Genomic DNA, 15,239 nt, shown 5'->3' with positions numbered 1-15,239 from the left:
AGAAATGAGTTTTGTGTCTTGACCACATGGGAGTTGAGTAGCTCTGGGGTGATCAGCGAGAAAGCTCAGTTTTAATTTCTCACAGGACTGACATTACTGTCCTCGAGAAGAGTAGCTCTCCTGACCCTAAAACCCCATTTAGTCACTCAGCTACACTGTAAGTACCTTTCTGAGAGCTCTGAAAATTACTCATAAGACCGTGAACTGATTCTGGTATTTGACAGTGGTGCAATGGAATGTAATGTCTGGAGCATCCAACTTCTGTGTTCCTGCCTACTGGTCTAGCTTGAAATTTGGGGGAAGGAGCTGCATATTCTTTCTTAAGTCATGAGGTATGGGAATGCCTAAGCCTGACAGTCAAGATCCAACATGTAACCATGGTTCAGCTCCTCAGCTGGCAGTTAGAAGCACAGATCCTTGCCAAGGTGGAAATGTGTCTTTCCAGCAGCAAGGAGATGGTGAGGTGTATGGAAGGAAATGCACCATCCTGATGCTGTAGGAATGGAAGATCAGTAAGATCTGTCCCATGACAGAGTATGTTACAACAGCTCATCATGGGGAGCCAATACTGCTAAGAATGGGCAGATGGGCTTCTCTGGTTTGGTAATGTAATTGTCACTGATTTGGGCTTCAGGTTTCCAAAATACCAGGAAGGGAGAAATAAGGAAGTCATAAAAAACCCTTTTTCCTCTGCCATCTCTGTACATCCTTCCCTGAGTGTACTCCTTATAGAAATTCTTCTTGAGAAATTTGCAAATAGAAGCTAAATATCAGAAGTCTCACTTGCATGTACTTACGGGTGCTCAGCTGAATTGTCTCAAAATACAAGAGCTTTTTCACCATCCTGCTTTCTTGAAACAAATGCTAGGAACCCTGTTATCCCTGTTTTGAAATGCTAGACTAGCTATAGTATTTCATATAAGCCCTCAGTCAGACTGCAGTCACCATCTCTTAACAAAACTGGTTTCTGCCTGCAGAAGGCATATACAAGTCAGTAGTGCAAAAGTAGCAGGAGATATTTGAAACTTGAGAGATGCTTTCTATAGCAGGTGAAATCTATTTGTAATAATAACTAAGCTTGTTACTGTGGGTCATAAAAGTCATGTAGAATGAATATCTAGGATGAACAGAACAGCTGAATTTGTAGTCTTTGTTTCTACCTGATTGTAAGTGATTTACATTAGCATTACAACTTTCAATCAAACAGAAGTCAAAGACATTACAAACCTTCACTACCTGATTGCACGACTAGCAGAAAATTGCTTCATTTATCATGCAAGAGTAGCTGTAAAAACTATGAAGGGTGGTGGTATATGATAGTTTAGGACAGCAAGTGAAGAACACTGATTACAGCTGAAACTGCAGGGGGAATGCTGGGGTGCAGAACTAAATTAACCTAGTTGGAGTTTGGCCAGGACATTGGGATACATACCTTAGACTCTGTGTGGGACTTCTAATTATTACAAGTGGTCTAAAAAATTTTCTCATCCAAGGAATAGAATGTGCAAAAGTTCCATTCCCTTCGTTCATCTTACAGCCAGGGAGGTTGGCTCTCTGGCCAGGGGAAAGTAAGTGTATCCCCGTAGTTACAATAGCTCCTGAGGCATCGCTTACTAACGAAACCTGTGCTCTGCCAGTGCTAATCTGTGCCACTCAGGACAGACATTAAAAATCAGCATCATTAAGGTTTTAGCCTCTATTTCACTGCCGCATCAGTTTCAATCTCTAGCAGTGTGTTTTGTCTGCCATATGGAAGCTTAAGCAGTCGCTGCTACTCAATAACAAGAGAATAGGCCTTCCCAGAACATTTCCTCAGAAACAGGTTCAAGTTTGAGTAAACCTATGGGGAATATAGGGTGGTAAGTGGAACCATAGAGCAGTAATGCCTACATTCAGGCTGCTAAGCACACTCTGTCTTTGCCCCTTTTTTCTATGGCTTATGAGTCACTAAAGTTTGCCAGCTGAAGATGGAATTTCTGAGGTTTGATCCTTTGCCCAAAGGTGAAGTAGGTTTGTCTTTCATTTTTGGAGATTTCTTTTTTCCTACTATGTAGAAGTGGTTCAGCCATTTATTTTTCTCACAAAGGAACATGTAGAAACTATTCCCACTGCAGCAAGAGTATTTTCCCTTGCTTTCTGAACAGCACAACAGCCAAACAAGCAGGGGGTTAAAAAGTTTATATTTAGCCTAGCCTAAAACCATCTAGCTGAAAAATGCCTTTGAGTGCTTCGGTAGAATCTGATTTTGATTTGAACAAGCTTTGACCCTCAGAAAATTCCACACATAAGCTCAATACATTCATTATTGGTGTATTCATTGGGCTCAGAGGAGGAAGGCAAGGTTATACTGTACGTACATGTGGTTAGTGTATGTCCTTATCCTAGCACAGTTTCTTAGGAGTACTCACTGTGAGTGGGAGCGCTGAGCTTGGTGGTGCTTCTTACACATCTGTGACTGAATGTGCACTTGGTGCTTGCAGTCTTAGGAACATCCTGTGTCTTTAGGAATAACCTAAATGCCTAATGAGGCTAAAGGGGGCTTCTGAGCAATTTGGATTGGTCCAACAGCCTCTGCCTCATTGGCCAGGGTAGGAATCTGGTCCAGTGAGGACACCTAGGGTCAGACAAAGCCTAGACATCAGTGGGTAGGCCCTCAGTGATGAGGCAGGTCCAAGGTCAAGCTGTGGAGTCAGTGGCCAGATCAAGTTGGTCCATGGCCATGGAAAGGGGAAGCCTGTGGCAGAGCTGAAGACCAGTAAGTTTACAGTGTTGTTGAGGCAGGGGCTGAGTGCTCTGGGCTGGGCTGAAAAGGGGAAACTGCAGGGGATATTTTGGGGGGGCCCAGGTGAGGCCAGTCAGGCTATTAAGGTCTAGTAGTGCCCTAAGGACCTTGACAAGGCTTTCCAGAAAGCCAATTTCTAGGGAATCTTCATGTCCAAAGGTACTCAAAGGTTGCCTTGAGATCAACCTTATCTGTTTGAAAAGGCCCCTGCTTTGAGCAGGGAGTTGAAATAGAGATGTCCAGCCTTCCATCCCAGCCTGGGATGTTCTGTTATTCGACAAAGCCTGCTGGTTTTTCTTCTACATTAACAGAGCATCCAGAATATCCTGTCACTATGAATGTTACTCACTCAAACTTTAAACTGTGTGTGGTAGAAGCCAAATAGGTAGCATACACTACTACTGTACAGCCTTACAGAGTGATGAGCCTGAATGCTGCAAACTCTTACACACACACTTCACATTCTACCATGAGCAGTCAGTTAAGGCCCTCAGAAAAATAGTTAAACATATGTGCAAGTGTTTGGAGCATATCCAAACAAGGATATCATCATCATCACATGAAGGACTATTTGCTGGCATTTAGAGCCCATTCATGATCCAAGGGAAGTCAACTCTCTAGCTCTCTAGTCTACTGTCTCAGACCCTGATCTGCCTTAAAGTCTGTTTGCACTGTGGCCTTGACTCAGCAGAGCAATTTGGGGTATGTGTCTTGCTGAATCAGAGCTTATGCACCTAGCTGAGATTGCTTTGTAGGACACAGTCCGTTTCCTGTGAAACACTTGTGAGGTTTTTGGCATTCACTTCAATGAAAACATGACAGAAATCTGTGTCACCTGGTCATCCCTTGAGCTGAGAATAAAAGTTAAAATGAGAATGGATAGAGCAGAGGCTGCCAATAAAAATGGTACATTGTGGGCTGTAGGGGAAAAGGCTTTTATTAATGTTTCCTGCAATGTGCATGGACATAGAACAGAAGGAGTTAAAAATGAGTACATTCTTTACATGTACATCTCTGGAAAAAGAGTGTTCAATTTTATAGTACCAGGAACAGAACAAGGAAAGAATTTATGAGGTGTACAACCGAAAAGGACAGTTTTATGCTTCATTTTGATGGTGGTATTTCCTGATTGATGAGCATGAAGATATGTCATTTTAATATGCTTTGACAAAGTTGGTTATATAATGCTTATGTACGAGACTGGTTTCTTCTGTGAATTTACTTTTGAAGCCTTAACTGGTGACTACATGTGTGTGTATAAAAGAAGAAGCTTTTTGCCTTTAAATACTTCATCTTCCTTAGTTCTGAAGTTGTGGTACTGTCTTTGGCTCAGCAGACTTGGAGCCCTTCTAGAAACTGCGGGAATATTTCTAAATTTGGTTGTTGAATCTGCTCAACAGAAGAGCTACCACTGGAGAGAATAGATTTCATTTGAAAGTACTAGTAAGTGTGCAAAATTGCGCTGAACCTTAGGAGCCAAAGTCTATTTACAGTTAGAAGACTTGGGCTCTTAAGCGCTTATAGCACTTTTGAAAATGAGACTTAAATGCTCCTAAGTAATTTGGGCACTACAGAAAATCATATCTAATTTCCTTGATTTTGTGCTGACTTCAACACCAATCATAAAATGATTGTTATCTAGATGGTAGCAGAACTGGTCGCATGTGCAGCAAATCCAAGAGAAGGAAATATGATTCAGAAGTGAATTAAATAATTGAATGGTGTTTAAATACAGGAGGCAGTACACATCCTTGGCTTCAGTGGTTCTATAGTAATTATTTCCAAAGTAGATGTTGCTCTCAGCTAAACACTCCTCCCCTGGAAAACAGTGGAGCTGTATCCATGCAGACTGCCCTGCACACTCCTGGAAATCCTAAGTTATTCCTCTGTGGCCACTGGAAGGAGACTAACGTAACAACAAGCACACACTCCGATGCTTCAACCAGTCCCCCAGAATACCAAAATCTTGTTCAAAATTGGGTGATTTTGGAGAATATTTGGGAAGAGAGGTTAAGGACAGACTTTCTCAGCACTTCAGTGGATCAGATGTATGCTAATCCCTTGCTGCCTGGAGCAGCAAGTCAGGTCTCTTAAGAGTGCACTGTTGTCAGGCCCTGGTTTCACATGATTACTGCTGTGGCTGACAGGAGAAAAAGGGGTTTTCCTTTCTGCACAAGATCTCAGTGGTACGGCAATCCGTGGGTCAGAAAGAAACATCTTTTATGGAAGCTCTGCAGCCTGCTATGGCTGTATTGTAGACATGCTTTAAAGACTTAGGACCTCAGGGCTCACTGGCTCTGTTAACATCTATATTCTCAGGTCTCCAAGAGTTCCTCTGGAAACTCTGCAACATTCAGCTGCCTCTGCCCCATTTCCCACATGCCCCTAGAAATTCCAGGGCAAAACTGGATCCTTGGGATCCAGGCTCCAAGCCAGATAGAACTCTGGGATGCACAGGGAGATGCTGAGCAATAGGCAGCAAGGGCACATGGGTGCTAGCTGCTATAGAGAGCAGGAGAGATGTCCACAGACTGTGGCACCACCTCCAAGGGCAGCACTGGGCAGCTCCAGGAGTCTTAGGACTGGCACATACAGTGTGTGCAGGACAGGAGCCTGCTGTTAGGGAGAGAGGGATCAGAGCTTTGGCTGCATCAACCTAAAGTGCTGATCCATCACTGAGAGAGACCCCTCACAGCCCAGGCTCCCCTGACATTTAGAATGCAGCTCAGGGACTGGGTATAGCAAGCAGCAATAAGCATAATCATCCATACAATATAATAAAACCAAATAAACCAAGCGAAACGTTGCGTTTTGTTCACAGTGACGATCCCAGCGGTTCCACAAGCAAGAAAGCCGGGTGTGAAACGGAGGATCCGAAGGAGGCCGGCAGACAGAGTGGCCAGGAAGGCAGGTCCGACACCCAGACGCTAAAAGCCCAGCATGCGGAGCTCCAAGAAGAGCAGGCAGCGGGGTGTTCCCCTCTGGTGCAGAAGGCGAGCCTCCACCACACGGGCTCCCCAGTGAGAGTGCAGCGCAGCAAAGGGACGGCCTCGTGTTCCCATGCAGCTGCCTCCGATTATGAGCTCTCCCTTGACCTAAAGAATAAACAGGTACAGAGGCTTCCTCCTCAGGCTGTGGGAAAAGGGGACGGGATGGGTGGGATTGCATTCACACTGTGGTGGGACATCTTTCAGCAAATACCTTAGCCCTTCGTTCATCTGAGCAGGCCTGGCCCTTTAGCTCCATGGGGCTGATGGAGGAATTAGCTTCCTCATTCTGACTGCAACACCCTTTCACCCAAACCTGCTAGGCTGTGCTCCCCAGTTCCCGGGTTCTGTGGTCCAACATGGACACAGATACTCTGTTGTCACTGTAGGCTTAGAGGTGAGTTGCAGGCAGTCAAGAGCTGTAGCATCCAGAGATGCTGTCTGGCTCACAAGCAAACAGTGCCTGTAGTGCTCCCAGCAACTGGTCCCAAAAGTCCTCCTTCATGGGAGAGGTCTCCAAGAGCTGCCTTTTCTTCTTGGATCATGCTCGGCAGACCCCCAGTGCACTTCTGCATTAGTCTCTTTAAAGCATGTGTTTACAGGGGTAGAGGGATTTATTTAGTGAGCATACTGCACAGTGTCTACCACGATTGTTTGGGCAGTGCTGCCATTATTGCCTTCAATCCAGTGATGAGTGCTGAAGAGACAGGCAAGTTTACCAGGCTGAAAGTGATTAAATTCTTGAAGCTGCAAGCCTTACTTCCTGTGCCTGAGGCTACAGCCTAGCTCCAGATCACAAGTGTACCCATCTCGAACTGCACCTCCTGATGGGCTCTCTGCAGGGGACTGCAAGACAGGGGCTAATAGCAGCTGGCCTCCTCATTCAAAAACAGTGAGGTGGAACATGCCCCCTACACCCATGTCTCTGCAGACTACAGCCCAGGAGAGCTGTTGTGCAAAACAAAATGCAAAGAATATGGCTTCTGACTTTTCCCTGGGATGGCAGCTCAAGCAGAGGCTGTTTGATATGCAGACCCTGTGGTATGTGAGATGAGGAGGACAAGCAAATGCTAGTGACAGTGTCCAGATCACGCTCAGTTGGAGAATTCAGTGGGAGCTGTGCTATTGCAGATGAAGGGTCTCAGCTAATGAGGTTCCCACAGAAGAAGCTGCTGCTTTAGGGACATCTCTCAGCCACTTCCCTCAAGGCATTGCTGCTGTTCCTAAACATTTATGTCAGATCAATGGACCAATAAATTCCTGAGCAGAAAAGAGACCTTGGCTCTTTAGCTCTGTGTTTCTCAAAGTGCTGCATACTCAATTCAGACAGAATTCTTGCTTCACACAAGGAAAAGAAACGAGAGAGACCAATTAACTGGCCTCATGAACTAGTATGACATGTCTTCAGGGTGGGCCAGACCTTGGCTGCTATATCTGGGCTTAGCTTCCTCAATGTCCTAGAGCTGCTCTGATTTGTCCTGGGGAGTGTCTGTCCTGTGTTATTTTAGCATTAAGGTCATGTTGTCCTATCACTGTTCTAGCAGCAGAGGCCAGACCTGCCCTGGATGCATGTTAGCTGCTCATTCATTAAATTCTGGTGCCTTGCAATCCTGACCTTGCAGGGACGTAGCCTATCTCGTAAGTGAAACCACTTTTCTCAAAGCAAAGGGGGCTTACAGGGTGCGTTCTCTTCCAGCCTGATGGATGTCCTCAGGGGATTGCCTCCAGCTCTGGAAGGAGAGATTTTCAGGGAGTGAAAAGTGCTAGGACCCTCAAGCACTGTCCCAGTAGTTTTCTAGTCATAGCACAGACTGTAATGCACTCATAGAATGTACAGTACGAAAAGCAGGTGGAAAGAGACATTTTTAGTCTCAAAGTGCAGTTGAAGTCACGTTAACCTTTCAGGAGGTGCATGAGTGCTGGTGAGGAAGGAGAGTAGCCTAGAGACTCTTCTGCAGGGCTTGGAGTTTCAGGTCATCACACTAGATGGTTGGTGAGTGGGGTCATGGCTCTACTTGCTCTCTATCCCATGAAACAAAGCATGTGACAGTGTGCAGAGCAGAAGTGCACTATGCTGGGAAGCTGGAAAGGAAAATCAAGTTCTAAATTTCCCCTGTGTTGAGATTCTATCATACTGTCAGGGATCACAGGAGAGAGGAGCACACTTTTCAGTCTTGCGTACTCTTCTGCTGTGCTGAAGCACGGTAGATGTACCATGGATGAAGGAAAATGTCCCATTAACGCATGGCTCTTCTAGCAATGTCTTTCCATTGTGAAAGGTTGGTGGGAGGCAGAGGCATTAAGAATGGGTGACAGAGAGCATGTATGCTCTCGATGTCTTTTTGTTATTTCTACAATGCATGCATTGACTTGAGTGACTCAGATTCTGTCACTGAACATGATCCTCTTTTTGCTAACATGGTGGCATGCTGCCATCCTCAGTGGCAACCTGGGTGGAAAACCAGTGCTAAACGAGAATGAGATCAGGCCCATTCTCTCCTGGCAGATCTATGAATTTATGCTTATAGGCAACAAAGCCATGGGGTGTGTACCTCAAAGGTTTGGCCATATCCAGGCCTGGTACTTTGATTTGCCTTAGGCTGACCTTGTTAAAGCTCCCTTCATGTGCAATCCCTCATGGCAATGGATATTTCCCAGCCATTTCTAATTCAGCCACAAGGCCTGAATTGCTCAGACTGAGTGTTCATGTTGAGACCCAGAAATGTATTAAGCTAATTATTCTTAGAAATCCCTGTGACCCCCTCCTGTTTTCCCCTTCCTTTGGCGCCAGCTGTCAGATCATTCCCCAGAGAAGAGCAGCTTTAAGTAGGCAATTACTTGTGATTCACAGGGTTTATTAGGAGGGAGAGAAGGCCAATCATGTCTGGCCTTTCTCCCCTCTCAAATGGGAAGAGAAGGTTCCTCCAGCAAGCCAGACATACATCTCCATTACCTGTGACTGCTGTGGTGCTAATGGATGCCCTTTCCTCCTCTCAAGAGAAAGAAAACAGGCCAGAGCACTGTGAAATCCTTAATTCCTCTGGAGTGTCAGTTAGCTCGACCTGCTGGCAAATGTGAATGTCTCAGACATCAGTAAGCAGTAAATGCCTGGGCTACATCAAGAAGAGAGATAGAGAGACCCACTCCTACCAAGGAAGAGTGGGGAGGGAAGTTCTCTGTGGGGCTGCTGCTTCTGGCTTTGCCAGTCTTCTCAAGAATCCTTTGGATCAGTCCCCAGTCCTTGTCATCACACCCACAAGACACTGGAGGACTCCCCTTGCTTTGGATAAGGCTGGGTGGCAGTGGACCACATGCAAAACACATCTTTGCACACCTGGTATGTGGTGGAGAACAGACTAGGTTGGGAGTCCTGTCACTTTACATCTTGTTCTGCTCCTTGATGCTTAAGCCCTTTGGGAGGACTGAGATAGTGGGCTGCAAAAACCTGATGATGTTTTATCAAGGTGCTGACAGCTTGCACCATTCCGTTAGACTTTTGGAAGGATCTCTCCTCTTGGTGATTATTGAAAGTCTGCTTTTCTGGGGAGCTGTCCTTGCATGAGATAAACTGGCCTTTTACTTCAGATCAGCAATGACATCTTGTCTTTGCCTCTAATAAGATCAGTGCATCTGAATCTCATGTTTTCAGAATGGCTGTCACCTCCTTGGAAACCTCAGATAATTGTAAGGCTCTTGCTTCTGTCTTATTTTGCATTTTACTATTATTCTGTCCCTCAGATGGCTGTATCTGTCCCTCCCATTTGTTCCTCTTTCCCTCCCAACACAATTAACTCTACATTTTCATTAATCAGACCATTATATTAAGTGCTCACGGTCAGTTGTCAGTAATAACTATCTGGGTTGGGCCTGTATAGGTTACTGGTTTAATTTGCACTTATGTGCATGAGCCTTCCTCCTGAAGGGGAGGGCCAAGGAATAGCTCAGTCCTTTTCAAGGGAGGACAGCTTGAAGAGATGTGACAGAAATACTGGTTTTATGGTAGGATTTAAGATGGTTATTTTGGAAAGAACGACAAAGAACCCTAGCAAAGCCCTTCTGCGTGCTACTCAATCTCTTTTTATCCCTGTATTTCTCTTTGTTGCAGCATCAAAATCTTTCTGGGATGGCAGCAGGGCAAATATTAGGAAAATGTTTTTTAAATTAGGGGTAAGCAGATGCCATGGTTTAACCCCAGTTGGCAACTAAGTACAACACAGCCACTCATTCCCTGCTTCCGTTGGTCAGATGGGGAGGAGAACTGGGAAAAGGTAAAACCTGTGGGCTCAGATAAGAACACTTTGATAAAAGAAATAAGTAAATAATGATGATGGTGATGATGATGAACAAGAAGAAAAGGAAGAGAGGAATAAAAGCTAAGAAACCCAAGTGATGCGCAATATGATTGCTCACCGCACACTGACCAATGCCCATCCTGTACCCGAGCAGCGATCAGGAGCTAAGCATGATGTTCCATGGAATAGAATATCCCTTTGGCTAGTTCGGGTCAGCTGTCCTGCCTCTGCTCCCTCCTAGCTTCTTGTGCATCTCCTCATAGACAGAACACAGGAAACTGGAAAGTTCTTGATTTAGAGTAAGCAACTTAGCAACAACCACCAGTGTCTTATCAGCATTGTTCTCAGGCTGAAGCCAAAACACAGCACTGCACCAGATACTGGGAAGAAAATTAACTCTATCCCAGCTGAAACCAGGACAGCAGATCTCTGAGTCATCTGTCTCTTCAGCTGCTGTGACTGACCCCATTGCTAAGCAAATTACTAGTATGTCTCAGTGCTGGGCTTGGTGCTTGCTTTGGACAGATGTGAATTTAAAGGCAAGGAAAACAGAAAACAGAAGCTTTACATTTGAGCCCAGGGAAAGGTCCATTCTTCATTTCCAGAGAGGAAATTAGGACAGGATGCGCCCCGAGGCCCAATCCCTTCCAAAAATGGCAGTTTCCCATCCAGTGCAGCAGAATCTCTAGACCTGTTACTGCCTGGGGTCTCAATGGGAAAGGTCTGCAGTACTTACTCCAGCAGCCAGGATACCAGTGCAGGCACAGAACACCCGGGGTCATGTTGTTCCTGTCTTCCTGTCATCTCTCGAGGTCATATTGTCTTCCTCAGAGGAGTTAGCATTGGAAAGATGCCAGAGGTGATTTACACTTTTTACATCTCTGATTTCAGGCCTTCTTGTACCTAGATCACTCACTGATGGTTTTATCTGCAACTTAGGTAGTATTACAAAAAAGGAAAACAAGAAGGAAGCAGATGACACAACTCTGGGAGCTGAGGCTTATGCCTCAGTCTTGCTTTGAGTACAAAATCAGTTTGCACTTAAACTCAGGTCTTCCGTGAGTTCAGTCCTTCATCCTGTGAGTACTGGGCCAGCAAGGCATGGTGAGGGGCAAGTGGTGTTTGTCTGGGGATAAGGATGCAGTCAGTAAGACTCACCTTTGGATCTGCTAATGAGCTCATACTCACCACATGAAAGATGTAGTGAATCCTCTGTTAATTCAGGGCTGATTTTACCAGCACTCCCAGTCTTGTGTTTCCCCTTTTTTTTTGATTTTCACATGTGCACACACACACACACACGTACAAACGCTACAGTCTGCATCTGCGCTGTGCCCTGTGAAGTGACAATGTAGAGGTTAGCTCATAGTTCAGTCAAAACCTCAGTGAAGGTAGTTCAAGGTCATCCTTATGTTTTCCTCAATCCCATCATCCACCATCATCTTCACACTGTCCCACTTGTCCTCTATCAGTCACTCACTGGAACCAAGTCATCTAACATTATCCTGTAGGACGTTATGAAGGGCCAGCTGCAGAGGAAGAGTGAGGGGATTACCAGGAAGTGTGAACACTAGACTATGGTAGAGAAATTACAATTCATACATGCTTTGTTGAAGCCTGTTGAGATGCCGTTTAGCTGTGTGCGTACGTATTTACATCTGTTTTTGTTGTTACCAGCTTGGGAAGAAGTAAATCCTCCTTCTACCTGTTCTTAATATCTTGACTAAACCTTTAAAATCAGAATTTTTTACCTTTCAGAACTGAGAGTCTTTCTTTTCTTGAGTAGTTTTTATTTCACTGCTGGCTGACACCTGAAAAACACAGGTATCAGAAAGGAAGACACTTTGGGATACAGAGTGCTTTTTAAAAGACGGTGAACAAACACAGCTCTCATTGACTTCTATGGAAGCTGATGTTTCTTGCCAGCTCCTGTGATCAACCCAGCATTTTCTGAATTTAAAAATTAACTTTTTATTCCTATTTCTTTATGGTTTCTCCTTTCCATGAGAGTATTTGTTAAGGTGACTAAGGAGGGGAGGAGCATTAGTAGCACCCTGAGATAAGGGATGACGCTTGACATCACCAGAGCACTGCAGAGCAGGAAGACACATTGCTGGAACACTGTATTTGCAGTGATGCGCTTGCCCTAATGACCGTGAGAAGTGTGTAAGCAAGGGAAGGGCACCTCCAGGCTCCAGCAGTGCAGGAGAAAGCTCATTCAGTGTCAGAAGTTCCTCTGACAGTCATTACAGACTCATCAGTGTAGGAACCAGGGTAACAGAAAGCCATCAGAGGTCAATTAGCAAAAGAATAACATCTCCTGTTTCTATGTCTTCCAGATCGAAATGCTAGAGCACAAGTACGGCGGTCACCTGGTGTCTCGCAGGGCAGCCTGCACCATCCAAACTGCTTTCCGGCAGTACCAGCTCAGCAAGAACTTTGAGAAGATCCGCAACTCGCTGCTAGAGAGCCGCATGCCACGCCGCATCTCCCTGAGGAAAGTCCGGGTCCAGAACTCAGAGAGCTTCTCTGCTGAGAAAGCCCTGGTGGAGGGGTACAACTTTGTGGGCATCCCATTGGTGAGGTCTCCATCTTTGCCAGCCACCATCAGTGGGGCACTGACCGAGCTGGAGGACTCCTTCACAGAACAAGTTCAGTCCCTGGCCAAGTCTATTGATGATGCCCTCAGCACTTGGAGCCTGAAGACCATGTGTTCACTGCAAGACGGGGGCTCATACCAGATAAGGGAGACCTTCAGTGCTAGCTCCGTGCAGCCAAACCAAGATTTAGAAGCTGAGCTGCAGGAGAAGGAGAAGGAGGAAGGGCTCCTGCCAGACACTCTACCCAAGAGCAGCAGCACTCTCATGATGGCTTTTAGGGATGTCACAGTCCAGATCGACAACAAGAACATCTCTGTCTCATCGTCTACCTCGGTGTCCATGGCAAACTGCCTCAGCAACAATGCCCAGCCTGGGCTCTCTCAAGCTACCAAGGCTGAAGAAAGCCCAGGAGAAGGGGAAGGAGAAGCCAGTGAACCACCGGCTGCCCCAGAGAGCTCACCTGAGTCCACAGCTCTCCAGAACAGCCACACTTTCACTGAGGTGAATGTCAGTGCTAATGGTACAGGAGACAGCAGTGCTGAGCCTGGGCAGATGGCAGTGCAGAAGCTCCAGCTTGATGCTAGCAATGAGACAGGGCAAAACAAAGGCTCTGAGTCTGAGAATGCAGACAACTCAGAGCAGCTGAGCAGTAGCAGCACCTCCACTTCAGCCAAGTCAGCCTCGGAGGTGTCCTCCAAAGAAGCACTGCAGGCCATGATCCTCAGCCTCCCGAGGTACCACTGCGAGAACCCAGCTAGCTGCAAGTCCCCCACACTTTCCACTGACACCATGAGGAAGCGCCTCTACCGCATTGGGCTCAACCTCTTTAATATGTAAGTGACTCTTCCTCTTTTGTGTTTCCCAGCCTATTTCACCCCTGACAGGAACACGTGGTGGGAGCCTCTTGGTCTAGATCAGTTTAGCTCATCCAGCTTTTTCTTTAGGTTAATAAGTACTGTCCTCATCTTCTTCCCAACAGAGGAACAAGCCCCAGGAGTGGTGCCCATGCTCTCCTGAGTTCTGAACCTTCAGTCCCAGCTGCTGTCCACTTGGCACCCACCAGCTGAGCTTGTGATCTAGGCTTCTGCCACACCCTGTTGCAAAGGAACCAACATAGGTGGTACTGTAAACCCAGCCCTGGTTACTTAACATGGGGCATTTCCAAGTAAAGAGAGAGACAGAGGTAGAACTGGGCTTAGCTTGCCCAGTACGAGTGCCCTGGCTGTCATTTTCATTCTGGTATCTGGGTAGATTTTCACCTGACAGACCAGGTTTAGTCATCTCAGTCTCACACATGTGAGACTGATATCCTAGGAAAAGCAAAAGCAGAGCAGTCCAAAGAAGACTTTAACTGGAGGGGTCACACAGAGTCTATTTTGGATTAGCAGAAGGCAGCTGAGCTCCTCTAAGGAGCTTTAGATTTGCTCCTTGCCTTTCAGTGAGACTTTTCTCATCTAAGCAAGCTGTGAGAAATACTGGTTTTTGCTTCATCATCTCACACTCATCTGATGCTGCCTTGGTTTCCATTTGAGTCCCTTGATGAAGATGCTGGGGATGTAATGCACTCATACTAGAAGAATGTTTTGCTACACATTAGTGTGGGCGTTTTGGTAAGAGTGAGGACTAAAGGTTATGCAGTCCAAGGCAGAAGTTTTGCACAGACAAGGGGTAATGCATAGAACTTATAGACAAGTAAAATGGAGGTTGTGGACTCCAGGAGGCAAGAATGTGGAGTCCACAGCCTCCATATTACATGTATGTAGTATGAAGGTTTTTCAGACTCGGCTCAGAGCACACCCAGAGCAGACAGATCTGTGACTCTTACAGAACTGAGGACATTTTGCTAGCTCTGAGCTCAGGTTGTGAACAGGTGAGTCCATGTGCGTTTATCAGAGTCAGGCTCTGGGCACACACAGATTTGCCTGATGAACACCAGCAGGCTGGAACTCCAGAAGGTAGCTACCAGATGCAGGTGGGCAGGAGTCCCTCCAGCCAATCTCTTTTCCTTTGGTTCCTGTGGTTCCTGTTCCAGTTGACACGGGTACTCATGTGAAGGTAAAGCAGGAATGAGAATGCTTATTATTCCTGGCCTTTCCTCCTCCCCAGTCTGCCTGGCACACATACATGTGACAGATTAGCAGCACCAGGTCTGCTGTGGGGAAGCAGCTCTGCCTTCCTCCTTCATTCAGTGACCTGGGTTCACTGCATCTTGCAGGTCCCTGTGGGCTACAACACTTACTGTTGAGCTCTGAAGCACATTTTCTTAGCCAAGCTTCCCCTGCTCCCTTGAAACTAACTGCTGAAATAGCGTGTATTAACCTGGAAGGTGCAGTTGTCTTGACAAAACACTGGAGGACAGGGAGGAAGGGAGCTGACCTGTTAGTGTGAAGGTTGGTTTTTATTATTCTCTGAGTGGGACTTAAGGCTCCCCTTGTGACACTGCAGTGCATCTCCATCCAAGGGGATGGGAAAGCCATTCAGCTTTCTGCAGTTATTTGGTTGTTATTTCCCTATCAATTTCTAGCAAGGAGCCAGTTTACTGTTGTGGGGTTTGTGATGTGAGCACCAACCCAGAGGG

The 15,239-nt window shown here is 46.1% G+C and overlaps 1 protein-coding gene across 5 annotated transcripts in view; it reads left to right on the top strand.

Annotated features, from left to right (window-relative positions):
• IQSEC3 (IQ motif and Sec7 domain ArfGEF 3) overlaps positions 1-15,239 on the top strand; it is a 103,854-nt gene that overhangs the window by 58,431 nt on the left and 30,184 nt on the right. For all 5 annotated transcript variants that reach the window (XR_009724257.1, XM_061345781.1, XM_061345785.1 and 2 more), the window contains exons 3-4: positions 5,604-5,892; positions 12,401-13,494. Coding sequence is in view for 4 of the 5 variants with exons in the window: in XM_061345781.1 (XP_061201765.1) it covers positions 5,604-5,892; positions 12,401-13,494 (1,383 nt within the window). In the remaining variant the exon portion in view is untranslated. The remainder of the gene's footprint in view (positions 1-5,603; positions 5,893-12,400; positions 13,495-15,239) is intronic.

The sequence above is a fragment of the Neopsephotus bourkii genome, unplaced genomic scaffold (genome assembly GCF_033783945.1).
Source record: "Neopsephotus bourkii isolate Nb327-2 ecotype Australia unplaced genomic scaffold, CSIRO-AGI_Nbou_v1 NB_244, whole genome shotgun sequence".
NCBI lineage: Eukaryota > Metazoa > Chordata > Aves > Psittaciformes > Psittacidae > Neopsephotus > Neopsephotus bourkii.
The sequence above is the reverse complement of the archived record's forward strand: the minus strand, read 5'-3'. Positions and strand labels throughout refer to the sequence as shown.